Source organism: Oncorhynchus gorbuscha, linkage group LG15, assembly GCF_021184085.1.
Source record: "Oncorhynchus gorbuscha isolate QuinsamMale2020 ecotype Even-year linkage group LG15, OgorEven_v1.0, whole genome shotgun sequence".
Lineage (NCBI taxonomy): Eukaryota > Metazoa > Chordata > Actinopteri > Salmoniformes > Salmonidae > Oncorhynchus > Oncorhynchus gorbuscha.
Window position 1 is genome coordinate 8,559,231 of NC_060187.1, and position 21,471 is coordinate 8,580,701.

Sequence of the window (21,471 nt, forward strand, 5' to 3'; positions counted from 1 at the left end):
AGAGAGAGAGAGAGACTAGAGAGAGGGAGAGACTAGAGAGAGGGAGAGACCAGAGAGAGAGAGAGAGAGACCAGAAAGAGGGAGAGACCAGAGAGAGGGAGAGACCAGAGAGCGGGAGAGACCAGAGAGAGGGAGAGACCAGAGAGAGAGAGAGACCAGAGAGAGGGAGAGACTAGAGAGAGAGAAAGACCAGAGAGGGGGAGAGACTAGAGAGAGAGAAAGACCAGAGAGGGGGAAAGACCAGGGAGAGGGAAAGACCAGGGAGAGGGAAAGACCAGGGAGAGAGAGAGACTAGAGAGAGGGAAAGACCAGAGAGAGGGAAAGACCAGAGAGAGGGAAAGACCAGGGAGAGGGAAAGACCAGGGAGAGGGAAAGACCAGGGAGAGGGAAAGACCAGGGAGAGAGAGAGACTAGAGAGAGGGAAAGACCAGAGAGAGGGAAAGACCAGAGAGAGGGAAAGACCAGGGAGAGAGAGAGACCAGAGAGAGAAGGCAGAAGGCCAGAATATCTCTGGTGTCTATAGTCTGTTTATTATCTAAGTGTGAGAGCTCAGACACACCAATAGCGTTTGGAGACTGAGAGTACTTAGCACCTCCGAAGGTAATTATCACACCGAGTGCGCACCGATTTTACTTGTAGAATCTTGTGAAAAATGTTGGCAGTCAAACATCTACAGCTGGTAGTCCCTAAAACTAAGCGCGCTGAATGATTGGCACACGAATGCTAGATCCGCATTGGGTGGGATGTGTGCTATGCCCGAACTGCATTCGGTATTCTCCATAAGGAAACAGTTATTGTATATTATCTAAGTATAAGTAAATGTACGCAGGTGTACACACTGCGGTTGACCCGTGCTTATAGTACACGTCAGAACTTACTTAGGATGTTCCGATCACACTTGAGATTGAGTTTTGTGGTTTGGATTTGACTTTTGAGAGTGTATAGTTTAAGCATTTTTGAAAGATTTGGTTAGGCCGCGGGCTGGCTACGATACCCTAGCAGCTTTTCTACCATATAGCTTGGGATGGAAATGTTCCATTCATCTATTCTAAATCTAAAAATGCCAAGGAACCAACTGAAAAGGACACCCAATATGACAGCTCTGTTGACCTTTGACCCCCTCAGTTCTAACGCAGTGTATTTAGCAACGGGGAAATAACTACATTCCCCAACTGGTGCTAATTGATACTGTGATGCTAATTGATACTGTAATGTTAATTGATACTGTGGTGCTAATTGATACTGTGATGCTAATTGATACTGTGATGTTAATTGATACTGTAATGCTAATTGATACTGTGATGCTAATTGATGCTGTAATGCTAATTGATACTGTAATGCTAATTGATACTGTGATGTTAATTGATACTGTAATGCTAATTGATACTGTGATGTTAATTGATACTGTAATGCTATTTGATACTGTGATGTTAATTGATACTGTAATGCTATTGATACTGTAATGTTAATGTTACTGTAATGTTAATGTTAATGTTACTCTAATGTTAATGTTACTGTAATGTTAATTGATACTGTAATGTTAATGTTACTGTAATGTTAATTGATGCTGTAATGCTAATTGATACTGTAATGCTAATTGATACTGTAATGTTAATTGATACTGTAATGCTAATTGATAATGTAATGTGAATTGATACTGTATTGTTAATTGTTATTGTAATGTTAATTGATACTGTAATGTTAATTGATACTGTAATGTTAATTGATGATGTAATGTTAATTGATACTGTAATGTTAATTGATACTGTAATGTTAATTTATGCTGTAATGTTAATTGATATTGTAATGTTAATTGATACTGTACTGCTAATTGATACTGTAATGTTAATTGATACTGTACTGTTAATTGATACTGTAATGTTAATTGATACTGTGATGCTAATTGATACTGTATTGTTAATTGTTCTTGTAATGCTAATTGATACTGTATTGTTAATTGATACTGCACTGTTAATTGATACTGTAATGTTAATTGATACTGTAATGCTAATTGATACTGTATTGTTAATTGTTATCGTAAAGTTAATTGATACTGTACTGTTAATTGATACTGTAATGCTAATTGATACTGTATTGTTAATTGTTATTGTAAAGTTAATTGATACTGTACTGTTAATTGATACTGTAATGTTAATTGGTACTGTAATGTTAATTGATACTGTAATGCTAATTGATACTGTAATGTTAATGTTACTGTAATGTCAATGTTAATGTTACTCTAATGTTAATGTTACTGTAATGTTAATTGATACTGTAATGTTAATGTTACTGTAATGTTAATTGATGCTGTAATGCTAATTGATACTGTAATGCTAATTGATACTGTAATGTTAATTGATACTGTAATGCTAATTGATACTGTAATGTGAATTGATACTGTATTGTTAATTGTTATTGTAATGTTAATTGATACTGTAATGTTAATTGATACTGTAATGTTAATTGATGATGTAATGTTAATTGATACTGTAATGTTAATTGATACTGTAATGTTAATTTATGCTGTAATGTTAATTGATATTGTAATGTTAATTGATACTGTAATGCTAATTGATACTGTAATGTTAATTGATACTGTACTGTTAATTGATACTGTAATGTTAATTGATACTGTGATGCTAATTGATACTGTATTGTTAATTGTTATCGTAAAGTTAATTGATACTGTACTGTTAATTGATACTGTAATGCTAATTGATACTGTATTGTTAATTGTTATTGTAAAGTTAATTGATACTGTACTGTTAATTGATACTGTAATGTTAATTGATACTGTAATGTTAATTGATACTGTAATGCTAATTGATACTGTAATGTTAATTGATACTGTAATGTTAATTGATACTGTACTGTTAATTGATACTGTAATTTTAATTGATACTGTAATGTTAATTGATACTGTAATGTTAATTGATACTGTAATGCTAATTGATACTGTATTGTTAATTGTTATTGTAAAGTTAATTGATACTGTACTGTTAATTGATACTGTAATGTTAATTGATACTGTGATGCTAATTGATACTGTAATGCTAATTGGTACTGTATTGTTAATTGTTATTGTAAAGTTAATTGATACTGTACTGTTAATTGATACTGTAATGTTAATTGATACTGTAATGCTAATTGATACTGTATTGTTAATTGTTATTGTAAAGTTAATTGATACTGTACTGTTAATTGATACTGTAATGTTAATTGATACTGTATTGTTAATTGTTATTGTAAAGTTAATTGATACTGTACTGTTAATTGATACTGTAATGTTAATTGATACTGTACTGTTAATTGATACTGTGATGCTAATTGATACTTTATTGTTAATTGTTATTGTAATGTTAATTGATACTGTACTGTTAATTGATACTGTGATGCTAATTGATACTTTATTGTTAATTGTTATATTAATGTTAATTGATACTGTACTGTTAATTGATACTGTGATGCTAATTGATACTGTATTGTTAATTGTTATCGTAAAGTTAATTGATACTGTACTGTTAATTGATACTGTAATGTTAATTGATACTGTAATGTTAATTGATACTGTATTGTTAATTGTTATTGTAAAGTTAATTGATACTGTAATGCTAATTGATACTGTATTGTTAATTGATACTGTGATGCTAATTGATACTTTATTGTTAATTGTTATTTTAATGTTAATTGATACTGTACTGTTAATTGATACTGTGATGCTAATTGATACTGTATTGTTAATTGTTATCGTAAAGTTAATTGATACTGTACTGTTAATTGATACTGTGATGCTAATTGATACTGTATTGTTAATTGTTATTGTAAAGTTAATTGATACTGTACTGTTAATTGATACTGTAATGCTAATTGATACTGTATTGTTAATTGTTATTTTAATGTTAATTGATACTGTACTGTTAATTGATACTGTGATGCTAATTGATACTGTATTGTTAATTGTTATTGTAATGTTAATTGATACTGTACTGTTAATTGATACTGTAATGCTAATTGATACTGTATTGTTAATTGTTATTGTAATGTTAATTGATACTGTGATGTTAATGTCACAGATTGGGGAAATATTGCCAGTCACTGTTGACACTGTTTTGTTCATAGACTTTAATTCACTACTTGTGTTAGACAACAAGCACTGCAGGACATCACATGCAAGGGGCCAGTATAGCTCAGTGGAGGCTGCTGAGGGGAGGACAGCTCATAATAATGTCTGGAATGGAGTCAATGGAATGGTACCAAGCATATGGTTTCCATGTGGCTGATACCATTCCGTTGACTCCATTCCAGACGTTACTATGTGCCGTTCTCCCTCAGCAGCCTCCACTGCTCAAGTGTCTTGGTATTTTGGCACTGCTCAATTCACTAAGGGGGACAGATCCCTCAGTTTTGATCACGGAGCTGCCCAGTCACATCTGTGTTGTTGTAACCATGTACACCATGTAAAATAAGACATAAATGAAGCATATTACACCAGTACAGAACAGCTTTCTATTGGGACGAGAACCAGATCAGACCTGCCCTCTCCATTTTTAAAAATCTCTTTTTGACATTCTTTCGCTCTCTTTTGGTTCCTGCTGTCTCTTCCCTTCTCTCTGATCCTGCTCTCTCTCCCCCCCCCCTCTCTCTCTCTCTCTTCCCCTCTCTTTCTCTCTCTCTCTCTCTGTTCTTGCTCTCTCTTCCCCCCTCTCTCTCTCTTTCTCTCTTTCTTTCTCTGTTCTTGCTCTCTTTCCCCCCCTCTCTCTCTCTCTCTGTTCTTGCTCTCTCTTCCCCCCTCTCTCTCTCTTTCTCTCTTTCTCTCTCTGTTCTTGCTCTCTTTTCCCTTCTCTCTCCTCCCTCTTTCTGAGAATCAGATGCCTTTCAGTATGGCAGCCCTGGCTGTGGAGAGTTCAGCCAAGTAAGAGCTGTCTGTCCTGGAGAAGAGAAGAGAAGAGGGAAGAAGGGGAATGGATGGTGGCAGATGCCTGAGCGATCCGTCAGATGATACACAACAGATGGCTCAATATTCTGCCGTCGACGAGGGCAGGCCACGGGGGGGGGGGGCAAGGCAGCTCGATGGATAGGACTCGCACACACACACACACACACACACACAGAACACTCTTTGTACGATGAGAAAAACCTAGGATTCCTTATGTCCTTGTTCTGAGTCTCTTTATGGATATTACACATGGCTCTTTATTTCCTATGCTTCTGTGCAGGTAAATTCATTAAATGCTCAGGAACTTTGGCGACTACTAAGTATTTGAAACCTCCCGTTTCGGGCTGGATTTGTCAATGAGTACGGTTACATGCACACAATAATGCGATTATTATGGATAGTTTAATTAAAAACGTTTACATGCTTTGCAAGAAGAACGATTCCCCTTATAATCCTGTTTCCATGGACACAGCTGAAATCAGGCTACCTGATGGCAGAACATCAATAAGAATAACAGAATACTACCACATGTTATTATTGGGAAGCATATTCTGAGTTAGGACATAAAGTTTGTATGTGAAAACTACTTCTAAGACATAGTTCAGTAGGTCAGTAGGTCAGTAGGTCAGTATTTCAGTAGCTGCTCAGTAGTTCAGTAGTTCAGTAGCTCAGTAGTTCAGTAGTTCAGTAGTTCAGTAGTTCAGTAACTCAGTAGGTCAGTAGGTCAGTAGGTCAGTATTTCAGTAGCTGCTCAGTAGTTCAGTAGTTCAGTAGTTCAGTAGTTCAGTAACTCAGTAGTTCAGTAGTTCAGTAGTTCAGTAACTCAGTAGTTCAGTAGTTCAGTAGTTCAGTAGTTCAGTAACTCAGTAGGTCAGTAGGTCAGTATTTCAGTAGCTGCTCAGTAGTTCAGTAGTTCAGTAACTCAGTAGTTCAGTAACTCAGTAGTTCAGTAACTCAGTAGTTCAGTAACTCAGTAGTTCAGTAACGCAGTAGTTCAGTAACTCAGTAGTTCAGTAGCTCAGTAGTTCAGTAACTCAGTAGTTCAGTAGCTCAGTAGTTCAGTAGCTCAGTAAGTTAGTAGGTTAGTAGGTTAGTAGGTCAGTAGGTCAGTAGGTCAGTATTTCAGTAGCTCAGTAGTTCAGTAACTCAGTAGTTCAGTAGGTTAGTAGCTCAGTAGTTCAGTAGCTCAGTAGTTCAGTAGCTCAGTAGTTCAGTAGTTCAGTAGCTCAGTAGTTCAGTAGGTTAGTAGCTCAGTAGTTCAGTAACTCAGTAGTTCAGTAGGTTAGTAGCTCAGTAGTTCAGTAGTTCAGTAACTCAGTAGTTCAGTAGTTCAGTAGTTCAGTAGTTCAGTAACTCAGTAGTTCAGTAGTTCAGTAACTCAGTAGTTCAGTAGTTCAGTAGTTCAGTAGTTCAGTAACTCAGTAGTTCAGTAACTCAGTAGTCCAGTAACTCAGTAGTTCAGTAGCTCAGTAAGTTAGTAGGTTAGTAGTTCAGTAACTCAGTAGTTCAGTTGCTCAGTAGTTCAGTAACTCTATAGTAGCTCAGTAGTTCAGTAACTCAGTAGTTCAGTAACTCAGTAGTTCAGTAGTTCAGTAACTCAGTAGTTCAGTAGTTCAGTAGTTCAGTAACTCAGTAGTTCAGTAGTTCAGTAACTCAGTAGTTCAGTAGCTCAGTAGTTCAGTAGTTCAGTAACTCTATAGTAGTTCAGTAACTCAGTAGTTCAGTAACTCAGTAGTTCAGTTGCTCAGTAGTTCAGTAACTCTATAGTAGCTCAGTAGTTCAGTAACTCAGTAGTTCAGTAACTCAGTAGTTCAGTAGTTCAGTAACTCAGTAGTTCAGTAGCTCAGTAGTTCAGTAGTTCAGTAACTCATTAGTTCAGTAACTCAGTAGTTCAGTAACTCAGTAGTTCAATAGCTCAGTAGTTCAGTAGTTCAGTAACTCAGTAGTTCAGTAGTTCAGTAACTCAGTAGTTCAGTAACTCAGTAGTTCAGTAGCTCAGTAGTTCAGCAACTCAGTAGTTCAGTAACTCAGTAGTTCAGTAGCTCAGTAGTTCAGTAACTCAGTAGTTCAGTAGCTCAGTAGTTCAGTAGCTCAGTAAGTTAGTAGGTTAGTAGGTTAGTAGGTCAGTAGGCACGTAGGTCAGTATTTCAGTAGCTCAGTAGTTCAGTAACTCAGTAGTTCAGTAACTCAGTAGTTCAGTAGGTTAGTAGCTCAGTAGTTCAGTAGTTCAGTAGCTCAGTAGTTCAGTAGCTCAGTAGTTCAGCAGCTCAGTAGTTCAGTAGCTCAGTAGTTCAGTAGTTCAGTAGCTCAGTAGTTCAGTAGGTTAGTAGCTCAGTAGTTCAGTAGGTTAGTAGCTCAGTAGTTCAGTAACTCAGTAGTTCAGTAGTTCAGTAGCTCAGTAGTTCAGCAGCTCAGTAGTTCAGTAGCTCAGTAGTTCAGTAGTTCAGTAGCTCAGTAGTTCAGTAGGTTAGTAGCTCAGTAGTTCAGTAGGTTAGTAGCTCAGTAGTTCAGTAACTCAGTAGTTCAGTAGTTCAGTAGCTCAGTAGTTCAGTAGGTTAGTAGCTCAGTAGTTCAGTAGGTTAGTAGCTCAGTAGTTCAGTAACTCAGTAGTTCAGTAGGTTAGTAGCTCAGTAGTTCAGTAACTCAGTAGTTCAGTAACTCAGTAGTTCAGTAGTTCAGTAGTTCAGTAACTCAGTAGTTCAGTAACTCAGTAGTTCAGTAGTTCAGTAACTCAGTAGTTCAGTAGGTTAGTAGCTCAGTAGTTCAGTAACTCAGTAGTTCAGTAGGTTAGTAGTTCAGTAACTCAGTAGTTCAGTAACTCAGTAGTTCAGTAGTTCAGTAGTTCAGTAGTTCAGTAACTCAGTAGTTCAGTAGCTCAGTAAGTTAGTAGGTTAGTAGTTCAGTAACTCAGTAGTTCAGTTGCTCAGTAGTTCAGTAACTCTATAGTAGCTCAGTAGTTCAGTAACTCAGTAGTTCAGTAACTCAGTAGTTCAGTAGTTCAGTAACTCAGTAGTTCAGTAACTCAGTAGTTCAGTAGTTCAGTAACTCAGTAGTTCAGTAGCTCAGTAGTTCAGTAGTTCAGTAACTCTATAGTAGCTCAGTAGTTCAGTTGCTCAGTAGTTCAGTAACTCTATAGGAGCTCAGTAGTTCAGTAACTCAGTAGTTCAGTAACTCAGTAGTTCAGTAGTTCAGTAGTTCAGTAACTCAGTAGTTCAGTAACTCAGTAGTTCAGTAACTCAGTAGTTCAGTAGCTCAGTAAGTTAGTAGGTTAGTAGTTCAGTAACTCAGTAGTTCAGTAGTTCAGTAACTCAGTAGTTCAGTAGCTCAGTAGTTCAGTAGTTCAGTAGCTCAGTAGTTCAGTAGGTTAGTAGCTCAGTAGTTCAGTAGGTTAGTAGCTCAGTAGTTCAGTAACTCAGTAGTTCAGTAGTTCAGTAGCTCAGTAGTTCAGTAGGTTAGTAGCTCAGTAGTTCAGTAGGTTAGTAGCTCAGTAGTTCAGTAACTCAGTAGTTCAGTAGGTTAGTAGCTCAGTAGTTCAGTAACTCAGTAGTTCAGTAACTCAGTAGTTCAGTAGTTCAGTAGTTCAGTAACTCAGTAGTTCAGTAACTCAGTAGTTCAGTAGTTCAGTAACTCAGTAGTTCAGTAGGTTAGTAGCTCAGTAGTTCAGTAACTCAGTAGTTCAGTAGGTTAGTAGTTCAGTAACTCAGTAGTTCAGTAACTCAGTAGTTCAGTAGTTCAGTAGTTCAGTAGTTCAGTAACTCAGTAGTTCAGTAGCTCAGTAAGTTAGTAGGTTAGTAGTTCAGTAACTCAGTAGTTCAGTTGCTCAGTAGTTCAGTAACTCTATAGTAGCTCAGTAGTTCAGTAACTCAGTAGTTCAGTAACTCAGTAGTTCAGTAGTTCAGTAACTCAGTAGTTCAGTAACTCAGTAGTTCAGTAGTTCAGTAACTCAGTAGTTCAGTAGCTCAGTAGTTCAGTAGTTCAGTAACTCTATAGTAGCTCAGTAGTTCAGTTGCTCAGTAGTTCAGTAACTCTATAGGAGCTCAGTAGTTCAGTAACTCAGTAGTTCAGTAACTCAGTAGTTCAGTAGTTCAGTAGTTCAGTAACTCAGTAGTTCAGTAACTCAGTAGTTCAGTAACTCAGTAGTTCAGTAGCTCAGTAAGTTAGTAGGTTAGTAGTTCAGTAACTCAGTAGTTCAGTAGTTCAGTAACTCAGTAGTTCAGTAACTCAGTAGTTCAGTAGTTCAGTAGCTCAGTAGTTCAGTAGTTCAGTAACTCAGTAGTTCAGTAGTTCAGTAACTCAGTAGTTCAGTAACTCAGTAGTTCAGTAGCTCAGTAGTAGTGGTTCTGGCTCAAGTCTGACCAATCATTGTGGTTGTAGCTCAGAAACTCAGCAGTTCAGTAGTTCAGTAACTCAGTAGTTCAGTAGCTCAGTAGTTCAGTAACTCTGTAGTTCAGTAACTCAGTAGTTCAGTAGCTCAGTAAGTTAGTAGGTTAGTAGTTCAGTAACTCAGTAGTTCAGTAACTCAGTAGTTCAGTAGCTCAGTAGTAGTGGTTCTGGCTCAAGTCTGACCAATCATTGTGGTTGTAGCTCAGAAACTCAGCAGTTCAGTAGTTCAGTAACTCAGTAGTTCAGTAGCTCAGTAGTTCAGTAACTCTGTATTTCAGTAGCTCAGTAACTCAGTAGTTCAGTAGCTCAGTAGTTCAGTAACTCAGTAGTTCAGTAACTCAGTAGTTCAGTAACTCAGTAGTTCAGTAGTTCAGTAGTTCAGTAGTTCAGTAACTCAGTAGTTCAGTAACTCAGTAGTTCAGTAGTTCAGTAACTCAGTAGTTCAGTAACTCAGTAGTTCAGTAGTTCAGTAACTCAGTAGTTCAGTAGTTCAGTAACTCAGTAGTTCAGTAGTTCAGTAACTCTGTATTTCAGTAGCTCAGTAACTCAGTATTTCAGTAGCTCAGTAACTCAGTAGTTCAGTAACTCTGCATTTCAGTAGCTCAGTAGTTCAGTAGTTCAGTAGCTCAGTAGCTCAGTAGTTCAGTAACTCTGTATTTCAGTAGCTCAGTAACTCAGTAGTTCAGTAGCTCAGTAGTTCAGTAACTCAGTAGCTCAGTAGTTCAGTAACTCAGTAGTTCAGTAACTCAGTTGTTCAGTAACTCAGTAGTTCAGTAACTCAGTAGTTCAGTAACTCAGTAGTTCAGTAACTCAGTTGTTCAGTAACTCAGTAGTTCAGTAGCTCAGTAACTCAGTAGTTCAGTAACTCAGTAGTTCAGTAACTCAGTAGTTCAGTAACTCAGTAGTTCAGTAACTCAGTTGTTCAGTAACTCAGTAGTTCAGTAACTCAGTAGTTCAGTAGCTCAGTTGCTTAGGGTGAAGGGATTCACAGCCATGGCCTCTATAGGCGTGTTACAGGACCCGGATAAGAACCTATAACCTATAACCCTGTGATGTCATCTGCACTGACAGCAGCTGACATGTTTACAGGTTACCATCCACATTTGTGAGCTTGCAGGACAGAGGCCTGCTGTGCCGCCGGCTAGGTGGTCACATGAACAATCAACTAGCTCTCACTGTATCACGTCAGAATTATATGTTCGTCCATGTTTGTCAAACGTCCAATTTTTTAGTTGTTGCAAACATCAAACTTTAGAATCAGAGGGCAGATGCTTACGCCCATCCACAATCCCTGTCCACAACACCCTAGCAGAATAGAAACCTACTTAAAGGTAACATTGCTCACGGCTCCCCCTAGTGGCTGGTTTCCACATCATCTCCCGACGTACTCAGACATGGATGGACGTTGAATACTGACTTGTATCACAGGTGACCTGGCTGTATAACAGTCTGTTCTCACATGTGCAAACATACACTACACACACACCCAAGCACACACGCCCGAATACACACACACACACTCATACACACACGCACACACACACACACACCTGAATAAACACACACACACACGAATACACACACACACACACGAATACACACACACGAATACACACACACACACACACACACACACACACACACACACACACACACACACACACACACACACACACACACACACACACACACACACACACACACACACACACACACACACACACACACACACACACACACACGCTTTCCTACATGTCTGCTGCTCTGTGGATGTGGCAGCGTGTGGAGTGTGTGTGGCGTGTCACCAGCCTTGGCGTGTTCCCTACGTCATGCACTAGTCTGTTTACTGACTAACTGGCTGACTGGTTTTCTGTGTCCCATTCCCGTGTCCTTTCTGTCGGTCTGCTGTGCTCCCTGCCATACTCTGTTTGTTTGTTTATGTGCTTGTCTGCAGTGCCTACAGCCATGCAAGGAACTGTGGGAGACCAGAAGAGACCTGTCTCAGAAACCATGCGAGGTAAGCACACTCCCCTCCCCTTTTCTCCTCTCCTCTCCCTTCGTCTCCTCTCCCCTCCTTTCCCCTCCCCTTCCCTCTCTCTCCTCACATCTCCCCTCCTCTCCCCTCCCCTCCTCTCACCTCCCCTCCTCTCTCCTCCCCTCCCCTCCTCTCTCTCCTCTCCCCCCTCCTCTTTCCTCCGCTCTCCTCTCCCCCTCCTCTCTCCTCTCCTCTCACCTCCCCTCCTCTCTCTCCTCTCCCCCTCCTCTCTCCTCCTCTCCCCTCCTCTCTCCTCTCCCCTCCTCTCTCTCCCCTCCTCTCTCTCTCTCTCTCCTCCCCCCTCCTCTCCTCCTCCTCTCCCTCCTCTCTCCTCTTCTCTCCTCTCCCTCCTCTCTCCCTCCCCTCCTCTCCTCTCCCCTCCTCTCTCCTTTCCTCTCCTCTCCCCTCCTCTCTCCTCCCCTCCTCTCCTCTCTCCTCCTCTCTCCTTTCCTCTCCTCTCCCCTCCTCTCCCCTCCTCTCTCCTCCCTCCTCTCCTCTCCCTCCTCTCTCCTTTCCTCTCCTCCTCTCCCTCCTCTCTCCTCCTCCTCCCCTCCTCTCTCCTCTTCTCTCCTCTCCCCCCTCTCTCTCTCCTCCTCCTCTCCTCTCTCCTCCTCTCTCCTTTCCTCTCCTCTCTCCTCCCTCCTCTCTCCTCTTCTCTCCTCTCCCTCCTCTCTCCTCCCCTCCTCTCCTCTCTCCTCCTCTCTCCTTTCCTCTCCTCTCTCCTCCCCTCCTCCCCCTCCTCTCTCCTCTCCTCCCCTCCTCTCTCCTCCCCTCCTCTCCTCTCTCCTCCTCTCTCCTTTCCTCTCCTCTCTCCTCCCCTCCTCCCCCTCCTCTCTCCTCTCCTCCCCTCCTCTCTCCTCTCCTCTCCTCTCTCCCTCCTCTCTCCCTCCCTCCTCTCCTCTCTCCCTCCTCTCTCCTTTCCTCTCCTCTCCTCTCCTCTCTCCTCCTCCTCTCCTCTTCTCTCCTCTCCCCTCCTCTCCTCTCCCCCCTCCTCTCCTCTCCCCTCCTCTCTCCTCCCCTCCTCTCCTCTCTCCTCCTCTCTCCTTTCCTCTCCTCTCCCTGTACTGTGGTAGATCTGGTCAAGTACCCCTAAAGAAGTGTATCTTAATGAGTCCATATTTCTTGTTCCCAGGCCTAGAAACTGATTGGTATGGACAGTTTGTCCCGTCCATTAGACAACCTAAAGTCTGTTAGTGTTTACCTGACAGAGAAACGAGCTCTCATCACATAGGAGATGTTCAAATACCAGACATGAAGGTTGCTCCTTTCAGCCCCTCCACCCAGCCAGACTACTGTCCCTGTCTGCTCCTTTCAGCCCCTCCACCCAGCCAGACTACTGTCCCTGTCTGCTCCTTTCAGCCCCTCCACCCAGCCAGACTACTGTCCCTGTCTGCTCCTTTCAGCCCCTCCACCCAGCCAGACTACTGTCCCTGTCTGCTCCTTTCAGCCCCTCCACCCAGCCAGACTACTGTCCCTGGTCTGCTACTTTCAGCCCCTCCACCCAGCCAGACTACTGTCCCTGTCTGCTCCTTTCAGCTCCTCCACCCAGCCAGACTACTGTCCCTGTCTGCTCCTTTCAGCCCCTCCACCCAGCCAGACTACTGTCCCTGTCTGCTCCTTTCAGCTCCTCCACCCAGCCAGACTACTGTCCCTGTCTGCTCCTTTCAGCCCCTCCACCCAGCCAGACTACTGTCCCTGTCTGCTCCTTTCAGCCCTCCACCCAGCCAGACTACTGTCCCTGTCTGCTCCTTTCAGCCCCTCCACCCAGCCAGACTACTGTCCCTGTCTGCTCCTTTCAGCTCCTCCACCCCAGCCAGACTACTGTCCCTGTCTGCTCCTTTCAGCCCCTCCACCCAGCCAGACTACTGTCCCTGTCTGCTCCTTTCAGCTCCTCCACCCAGCCAGACTACTGTCCCTGTCTGCTCATTTCAGCCCCTCCACCCAGCCAGCCAGACTACTGTCCCTCCAGCCCTCCACCCAGCCAGACTACTGTCCCTGTCTGCTCCTTTCAGCCCTCCACCCAGCCAGACTACTGTCCCTGTCTGCTCCTTTCAGCCCCTCCACCCAGCCAGACTACTGTCCCTGTCTGCTCCTTTCAGCCCCTCCACCCAGCCAGCCAGACTACTGTCCCTGTCTGCTCCTTTCAGCCCCTCCACCCAGCCAGCCAGACTACTGTCCCTGTCTGCTCCTTTCATCTCCTCCACCCAGCCAGACTACTGTCCCTGTCTGCTCCTTTCAGCCCCTCCACCCAGCCAGACTACTGTCCCTGTCTGCTCCTTTCAGCCCCTCCACCCAGCCAGACTACTGTCCCTGTCTGCTCCTTTCAGCTCCTCCACCCAGCCAGACTACTGTCCCTGTCTGCTCCTTTCAGCTCCTCCACCCAGCCAGACTACTGTCCCTGTCTGCTCCTTTCAGCCCCTCCACCCAGCCAGACTACTGTCCCTGTCTGCTCCTTTCAGCCCCTCCACCCAGCCAGACTACTGTCCCTGTCTGCTCCTTTCAGCCCCTCCACCCAGCCAGACTACTGTCCCTGTCTGCTCCTTTCAGCCCCTCCACCCAGCCAGACTACTGTCCCTGTCTGCTCCTTTCAGCCCCTCCACCCAGCCAGACTACTGTCCCTGTCTGCTCCTTTCAGCTCCTCCACCCAGCCAGACTACTGTCCCTGTCTGCTCATTTCAGCGCCTCCACCCAGCCAGCCAGACTACTGTCCCTGTCTGCTCCTTTCAGCTCCTCCACCCAGCCAGACTACTGTCCCTGTCTGCTCCTTTCAGCGCCTCCACCCAGCCAGACTACTGTCCCTGTCTGCTCCTTTCAGCTCCTCCACCCAGCCAGACTACTGTCCCTGTCTGCTCCTTTCAGCCCCTCCACCCAGCCAGACTACTGTCCCTGTCTGCTCCTTTCAGCTCCTCCACCCAGCCAGACTACTGTCCCTGTCTGCTCCTTTCAGCTCCTCCACCCAGCCAGACTACTGTCCCTGTCTGCTCCTTTCAGCCCCTCCACCCAGCCAGACTACTGTCCCTGTCTGCTCCTTTCAGCTCCTCCACCCAGCCAGACTACTGTCCCTGTCTGCTCCTTTCAGCCCCACCCACCCAGCCAGACTACTGTCCCTGTCTGCTCCTTTCAGCCCCTCCACCCAGCCAGACTACTGTCCCTGTCTGCTCCTTTCAGCCCCTCCACCCAGCCAGACTACTGTCCCTGTCTGCTCCTTTCAGCCCTCCACCCAGCCAGACTACTGTCCCTGTCTGCTCCTTTCAGCTCCTCCACCCAGCCAGACTACTGTCCCTGTCTGCTCCTTTCAGCCCCCTCCACCCAGCCAGACTACTGTCCCTGTCTGCTCCTTTCAGCTCCTCCACCCAGCCAGACTACTGTCCCTGTCTGCTCCTTTCAGCCCCACCACCCAGCCAGACTACTGTCCCTGTCTGCTCCTTTCAGCCCTCCACCCAGCCAGCCAGACTACTGTCCCTGTCTGCTCCTTTCAGCTCCTCCACCCAGCCAGACTACTGTCCCTGTCTGCTCCTTTCAGCCCCTCCACCCAGCCAGACTACTGTCCCTGTCTGCTCCTTTCAGCTGTCCTCCACCCAGCCAGACTACTGTCCCTGTCTGCTCCTTTCAGCTCCTCCACCCAGCCAGACTACTGTCCCTGTCTGCTCCACCCAGCCAGACTTTCAGCCCCTCCACCCAGCCAGACTACTGTCCCTGTCTGCTCCTTTCAGCTCCTCCACCCAGCCAGACTACTGTCCCTGTCTGCTCATTTCAGCCCCTCCACCCAGCCAGCCAGACTACTGTCCCTGTCTGCTCCTTTCAGCCCCTCCACCCAGCCAGCCAGACTACTGTCCCTGTCTGCTCCTTTCAGCTCCTCCACCCAGCCAGACTACTGTCCCTGTCTGCTCCTTTCAGCTCCTCCACCCAGCCAGACTACTGTCCCTGTCTGCTCCTTTCAGCCCCTCCACCCAGCCAGACTACTGTCCCTGTCTGCTCCTTTCAGCCCCTCCACCCAGCCAGACTACTGTCCCTGTCTGCTCCTTTCAGCCCCTCCACCCAGCCAGACTACTGTCCCTGTCTGCTCCTTTCAGCCCCTCCACCCAGCCAGACTACTGTCCCTGTCTGCTCCTTTCAGCCCCTCCACCCAGCCAGACTACTGTCCCTGTCTGCTCCTTTCAGCCCTCCACCCAGCCAGACTACTGTCCCTGTCTGCTCCTTTCAGCCCCTCCACCCAGCCAGACTACTGTCCCTGTCTGCTCCTTTCAGCCCCTCCACCCAGCCAGACTACTGTCCCTGTCTGCTCCTTTCAGCCCCTCCACCCAGCCAGACTACTGTCCCTGTCTGCTCCTTTCAGCTCCTCCACCCAGCCAGACTACTGTCCCTGTCTGCTCCTTTCAGCCCCTCCACCCAGCCCAGCCAGACTACTGTCCCTGTCTGCTCCTTTCAGCTCCACCCAGCCAGACTCCACCCACCCAGCCAGACTACTGTCCCTGTCTGCTCCTTTCAGCTCCTCCACCCAGCCAGACTACTGTCCCTGTCTGCTCCTTTCAGCCCCTCCACCCAGCCAGACTACTGTCCCTGTCTGCTCCTTTCAGCCCCTCCACCCAGCCAGACTACTGTCCCTGTCTGCTCCTTTCAGCTCCTCCACCCAGCCAGACTACTGACCCTGTCTGCCTGTCCTGCTCTTTCAGCCCCTCCAGGAGCCAGACTAGTGGTGGCCACAAATGTTATTGTTGAAGCGTCCACCCAGCCCTCCTCTGGTCTGCCCTAGTTATGCTAGCCTTTTATCTCCTCCACCCAGCCAGACTACTGTCCCTGTCTGTCCTTTCAGTGATACCCAGCCAGACAAAAGTCCCTGTCTGAGAATTTCAGCCTCCACCCAGCCTAGTGTTTACTGTCCCTGTCTGTGTTACAGCACCTCCACCCAGCCAGACTACTGTCCCTGTCTGCTCACTTTCAGCACACCCAGCACCACAGCCAGCCAGACTACTGTCCCTGTCTGCTCACTTTCAGCACCTCCACCCAGCCAGCCAGACTACTGTCCCTGTCTGCTCCTTTCAGCCCCTCCACCCAGCCAGCCAGATACTGTCCCTGTCTGCTCCTTTCAGCTCCTCCACCCAGCCAGACTACTGTCCCTGTCTGCTCCTTTCAGCGCCTCCACCCAGCCAGACTACTGTCCCTGTCTGCTCCTTTCAGCCCCTCCACCCAGCCAGACTACTGTCCCTGTCTGCTCCTTTCAGCCCCTCCACCCAGCCAGACTACTGTCCCTGTCTGCTCCTTTCAGCCCCTCCACCCAGCCAGACTACTGTCCCTGTCTGCTCCTTTCAGCCCCTCCACCCAGCCAGACTACTGTCCCTGTCTGCTCCATCTTTCAGCTTCCACCCAGCCAGACTTTATTTCCCTGTCTGGTTTTCATTATCCACCCAGCCAGACTACTGTCCCTGTCTGTTTCCCCCGTTTTGCCCCTCCACCCAGCCAGATTATGTCCCTGTCTGCTCCTTTCAGCCCCTCCACCCAGCCAGACTACTGTCCCTGTCTGCTCCTGTCCACCCAGCCAGACTACTGTCCCTGTCTGCTCCTTTCAGCCTCCACCCAGCCAGACTACTGTCCCTTTATTTTTTGTCTGTCCCTGTTGCTCATTTGCCCCTCCACCTGACAGCCAGACTACTGTCCCTGTCTGCTCCTTTCAGCCCCTCCACCCACCCAGCCAGACTACTGTCCCTGTCTGCTCCTTTCAGCTCATCCACCCACCCAGCCAGACTACTGTCCTTGTCTGCTCCTTTCAGCTCCTCCACCCAGCCAGACTACTGTCCCTGTCTGCTCCTAGTATTCAGCCCCTCCACCCAGCCAGACTACTGTCCCTGTCTGCTAGTGACAAAATGACCACCCAGCCAGACTACTGTCCCTGTCTGCTCTTAGTCAGCTCCTCCACCCAGCCAGACTACTGACCTTAGTCTGACAGGAAACGCCCCTCTTAGCCTTAGGAGGGAAATGACTAATGGTTATTGTGACAGGAAATGACTGGTCTTAGTATTAGCCTTTTATCCCCGGATTTGAAGCGTGGGTCCTGGGCTGTCGGGGGAGTGATACTTACAGAGTTACAAAAGAACAGAGGAGAATTGAGGTCTATTAACTAAGCCTAGTGTTTACAGGCAAATGGTGTGTTACATTAGTGACACAAATGACACACTTACACACACACACAAATGACACACACACACACACACACACACACACACACACACACACACTGGTCTTAGTACACACACACACAAATGACTACACACATTAGTGACACAAACACAAGTCTTGTTCAGAGATTCAGTAGTGAACTTTACCTGCGGCAAGCACGTTAGCTCTATTCAAATAGATAAATAATAAATAAACTGTTAGGGTGTGCCTGTGTTTGTCTTAACGATTAGTGACAGGAAATGACTTCCGCCGAGGTCGGTCCCTCTCCTTGTTCGGGCGGCGTTCAGCGGTCGACGTCACCGGTCTTCTAACCAACTCTGATCCATCTTTCATTTTCCATTGGTTTTGTCTTTATTTTCTACGCACCTGGTTTTCATTATCCAATTACATGTGAATGTATTCAACCCTCTGTTTCCCCCGTGTTTGTTGTGCCTGATTATTACTATGTTCTTAGTATTAGTTCCTGAAATGACTGGTTTTAGTGCTGTGGTCACCCGTGGAAATATTTACTAGTTGGTATTTTGGTCAAGTGTATTTGTTTACCTTGTGCCTTTATTTTTTGAGTAAAGTACGTTGCTCATTTTGCTCTCCTGCGCCTGACTTTATGCACCAGCTACACTCACCTTCTGACAGTGTGTAAAGACCTGACAGGAAATGACTGGTCTTAGTATTAGTGACAGGAAATGACTGGTCTTAGTATTAGTGACAGGAAATGACTGGTCTTAGTATTAGTGACAGGAAATGACTGGTCTTAGTATTAGTGACAGGAAACGACTGGTCTTAGTATTAGTGACAGGAAATGACTGGTCTTAGTATTAGTGACAGGAAATGACTAGTCTTAGTATTAGTGACAGGAAATGACTGGTCTTAGTATTAGTGACAGGAAATGACTGGTCTTAGTATTAGTGACAGGAAATGACTGGTCTTAGTATTAGTGACAGGAAATGACTGGTCTTAGTATTAGTGACAGGAAATGACTAGTCTTAATATTAGTGACAGGAAATGACTGGTCTTAGTATTAGTGACAGGAAATGACTAGTCTTAATATTAGTGACAGGAAATGACTGGTCTTAGTATTAGTGACAGGAAATGGCCGGTCTTAGTATTAGTGATAGGAAATCACTGGTCTTAGTATTAGTGATAGGAAATCACTGGTCTTAGTATTAGTGACAGGAAATGACTGGTCTTAGTAATAGTGACAGGAAATTACTAGTCTTAGTATTAGTGACAGGAAATGACTAGTCTTAGTATTAGTGACAGGAAATGACTGGTCTTAGTATTAGTGACAGGAAATGACTAGTCTTAATATTAGTGACAGGAAATGACTGGTCTTAGTATTAGTGACAGGAAATGACCGGTCTTAGTATTAGTGATAGGAAATCACTGGTCTTAGTATTAGTGACAGGAAATGACTGGTCTTAGTATTAGTGACAGTAAATTACTAGTCTTAGTATTAGTGACAGGAAATGACTAGTCTTAGTAATAGTGGCAGTAAATGACTAGCCTTAGTATTAGTGACAGGAAATGACCGGTCTTAGTATTAGTGACAGGAAATGACTGGTCTTAGTATTAGTGATACCCCTACAGCCAGCCTCCTCTCCACTTATCACAGCCAGCCTCCTCCCCACCGCTCACAGCCAGCCTCCTCCCCACCTCTCACAGCCAGCCTCCCCCCTCTCACAGCCAGCCTCCTCTCCACTTATCACAGCCAGCCTCCTCCCCACTTCTCACAGCCACTCTCCTCCCCACCTCTCACAGCCAGCCTCCTCCCCACCTCTCACAGCCAGCCTCCTCTCCACTTATCACAGCCAGCCTCCTCCCCACTTCTCACAGCCACTCTCCCACCTCCCCACCTCTCACAGCCAGCCTCCTCCCCACCTCTCACAGCCAGCCTCCTCCCCACCTCTCACAGCCAGCCTCCTCCCCACCTCTCACAGCCAGCCTCCTCCCCACTTCTCACAGCCACTCTCCTCCCCACTTCTCACAGCCAGCCTCCTCCCCCTCTCACAGCCAGCCTCCTCTCCACTTATCACAGCCAGCCTCTCCCCACCTCTCACAGCCAGCCTCCTCCCCACTTCTCACAGCCTGCCTCCTCCTCTCTCTCTCCCCACAGCCACTCTCCTCCCCACCTCTCACAACCAGCCTCCTCTCCACTCCCCACCTCTCTACAACCAGCCTCCTCCTCCCACTTATCACAGCCAGCCTCCTCCCCACCCCTCACAGCCAGCCTCCTCTCCACTTATCACAGCCAGCCTCCTCCCCACCTCTCACAGCCAGCCTCCTCCCCACCTCTCACAGCCAGCCTCCTCTCCACTTATCACAGCCAGCCTCCTCCCCACCTCTCACAGCCAACCTCCTCTCCACTTATCACAGCCAGCCTCCTCCCCACCTCTCACAGCCAGCCTCCTCCCCCTCTCACAGCCAGCCTCCTCTCCACTTATCACAGCCAGCCTCCTCCCCACTTCTCACAGCCACTCTCCTCCCCACCTCTCACAGCCACTCCCTCCCCACCTCTCACAGCCAGCCTCCTCTCCACTTATCACAGCCAGCCTCCTCCCCACTTCTCACAGCCACTCTCCTCCCCACCTCTCACAGCCACTCTCCTCCCCACTTCTCACAGCCAGCCTCCTCCCCATCTCTCACAGCCAGCCTCCTCCCCACTTCTCACAGCCAGCCTCCTCCCCACCTCTCACAGCCAGCCTCCTCCCCCTCTCACCCAGCTCCTCCAGCCAGCCTCCTCCCCACCTCTCACAGCCAGCCTCCTCCCCCTCTCACACAGCCAGCCTCCTCCCCACTTCTCACAGCCAGCCTCCTCCCCACTTCTCACAGCCAGCCTCCTCCCCACTTCTCACAGCCAGCCTCCTCCCCACTTCTCACAGCCAGCCTCCCCACTCTCACAGCCAGCTCCTCCTCTCTCTCCTCACAGCCAGCCTCCTCTCCACAGCCAGCTTATCACAGCCAGCCTCCTCCCCACCTCTCACAGCCAGCCTCCTACCCACTTCTCACAGCCAGCCTCCCCCTCTCACAGACTGCTTCCTCCTCTCTCTCCCCCACAGCCAGCCTCCTCCCCCTCTCACAGCCAGCTTCCACCCACCTCTCACAGCCAGCTTCCACCCACCTCTCACACCCAGACTCCTCCTCTCTCTCTCCTCACAGCCAGACTCCTCCTCTCGCTCTCCTCACAACCAGACTCCTCACCCCTCTCACAACCAGACTCCTCCGCTCTCTCTCCTCACAGGCAGACTCCTCCTCTCTCTCTCCTCACAGCCAGACTCCTCCTCTCTCTCTCCTCACAACCAGACTCCTCCTCTCTCTCTCCTCACAGCAAGCCTCCTCAACCCTCTCACAGCCAGACTCCTCCTCGCTCTCTCCTCACAGCCAGACTCCTCTTCTCTCTCTCCTCACAGCCAGACTCCTCCTCTCTCTCTCCTCACAACCAGACTCCTCCTCTCTCTCTCTTCACAGCCAGCCTCCTCACCCCTCTCACACCCAGACTCCTCCTCTCTCTCTCCTCACAGCCAGACTCCTCCTCTCTCTCTCCTCACAGCCAGACTCCTCCTCTCTCTCTCCTCACAGCCAGACTCCTCCTCTCTCTCTCCTCACAACCAGAGTCCTCCTCTCTCTCTCCTCACAGCCAGCCTCCTCTTACCCGTCTCACAGCCAGACTCCTCTCTCTCCCTTCACAGTGTGTGTGCGTGTGGATGTGCGTGTGTGCGCACGTGTGTGTGTTGCGTGTGTGTGTGAGTGTGTTGTGTGTGTCTGTGAACGTCTGTGGGTGGGTGTGTGTATTAGTGAGTTATAGCCATTGGCAATAGGTGTGTGTTTGTGTGTATATACTGCCATACACAGAGGCCTGCCAAGGTGCTGGTGGTTCTCTTTATGTTGCCAGTTTTCCCTGTTAGGTTTGTGTTAAAACTGATCCTATATGGCAGAGACTGGCCAT

General features: G+C 46.8%; 1 protein-coding gene across 1 annotated transcript in view; it reads left to right on the forward strand.

Annotated features, from left to right (window-relative positions):
• anos1b (anosmin 1b) overlaps nucleotides 1-21,471 on the forward strand; it is a 172,191-nt gene that overhangs the window by 103,918 nt on the left and 46,802 nt on the right. Inside the window, exon 3 of the mRNA XM_046300364.1 lies at nucleotides 11,274-11,336. Coding sequence (XP_046156320.1) covers nucleotides 11,274-11,336 — 63 coding nt within the window. The remainder of the gene's footprint in view (nucleotides 1-11,273; nucleotides 11,337-21,471) is intronic.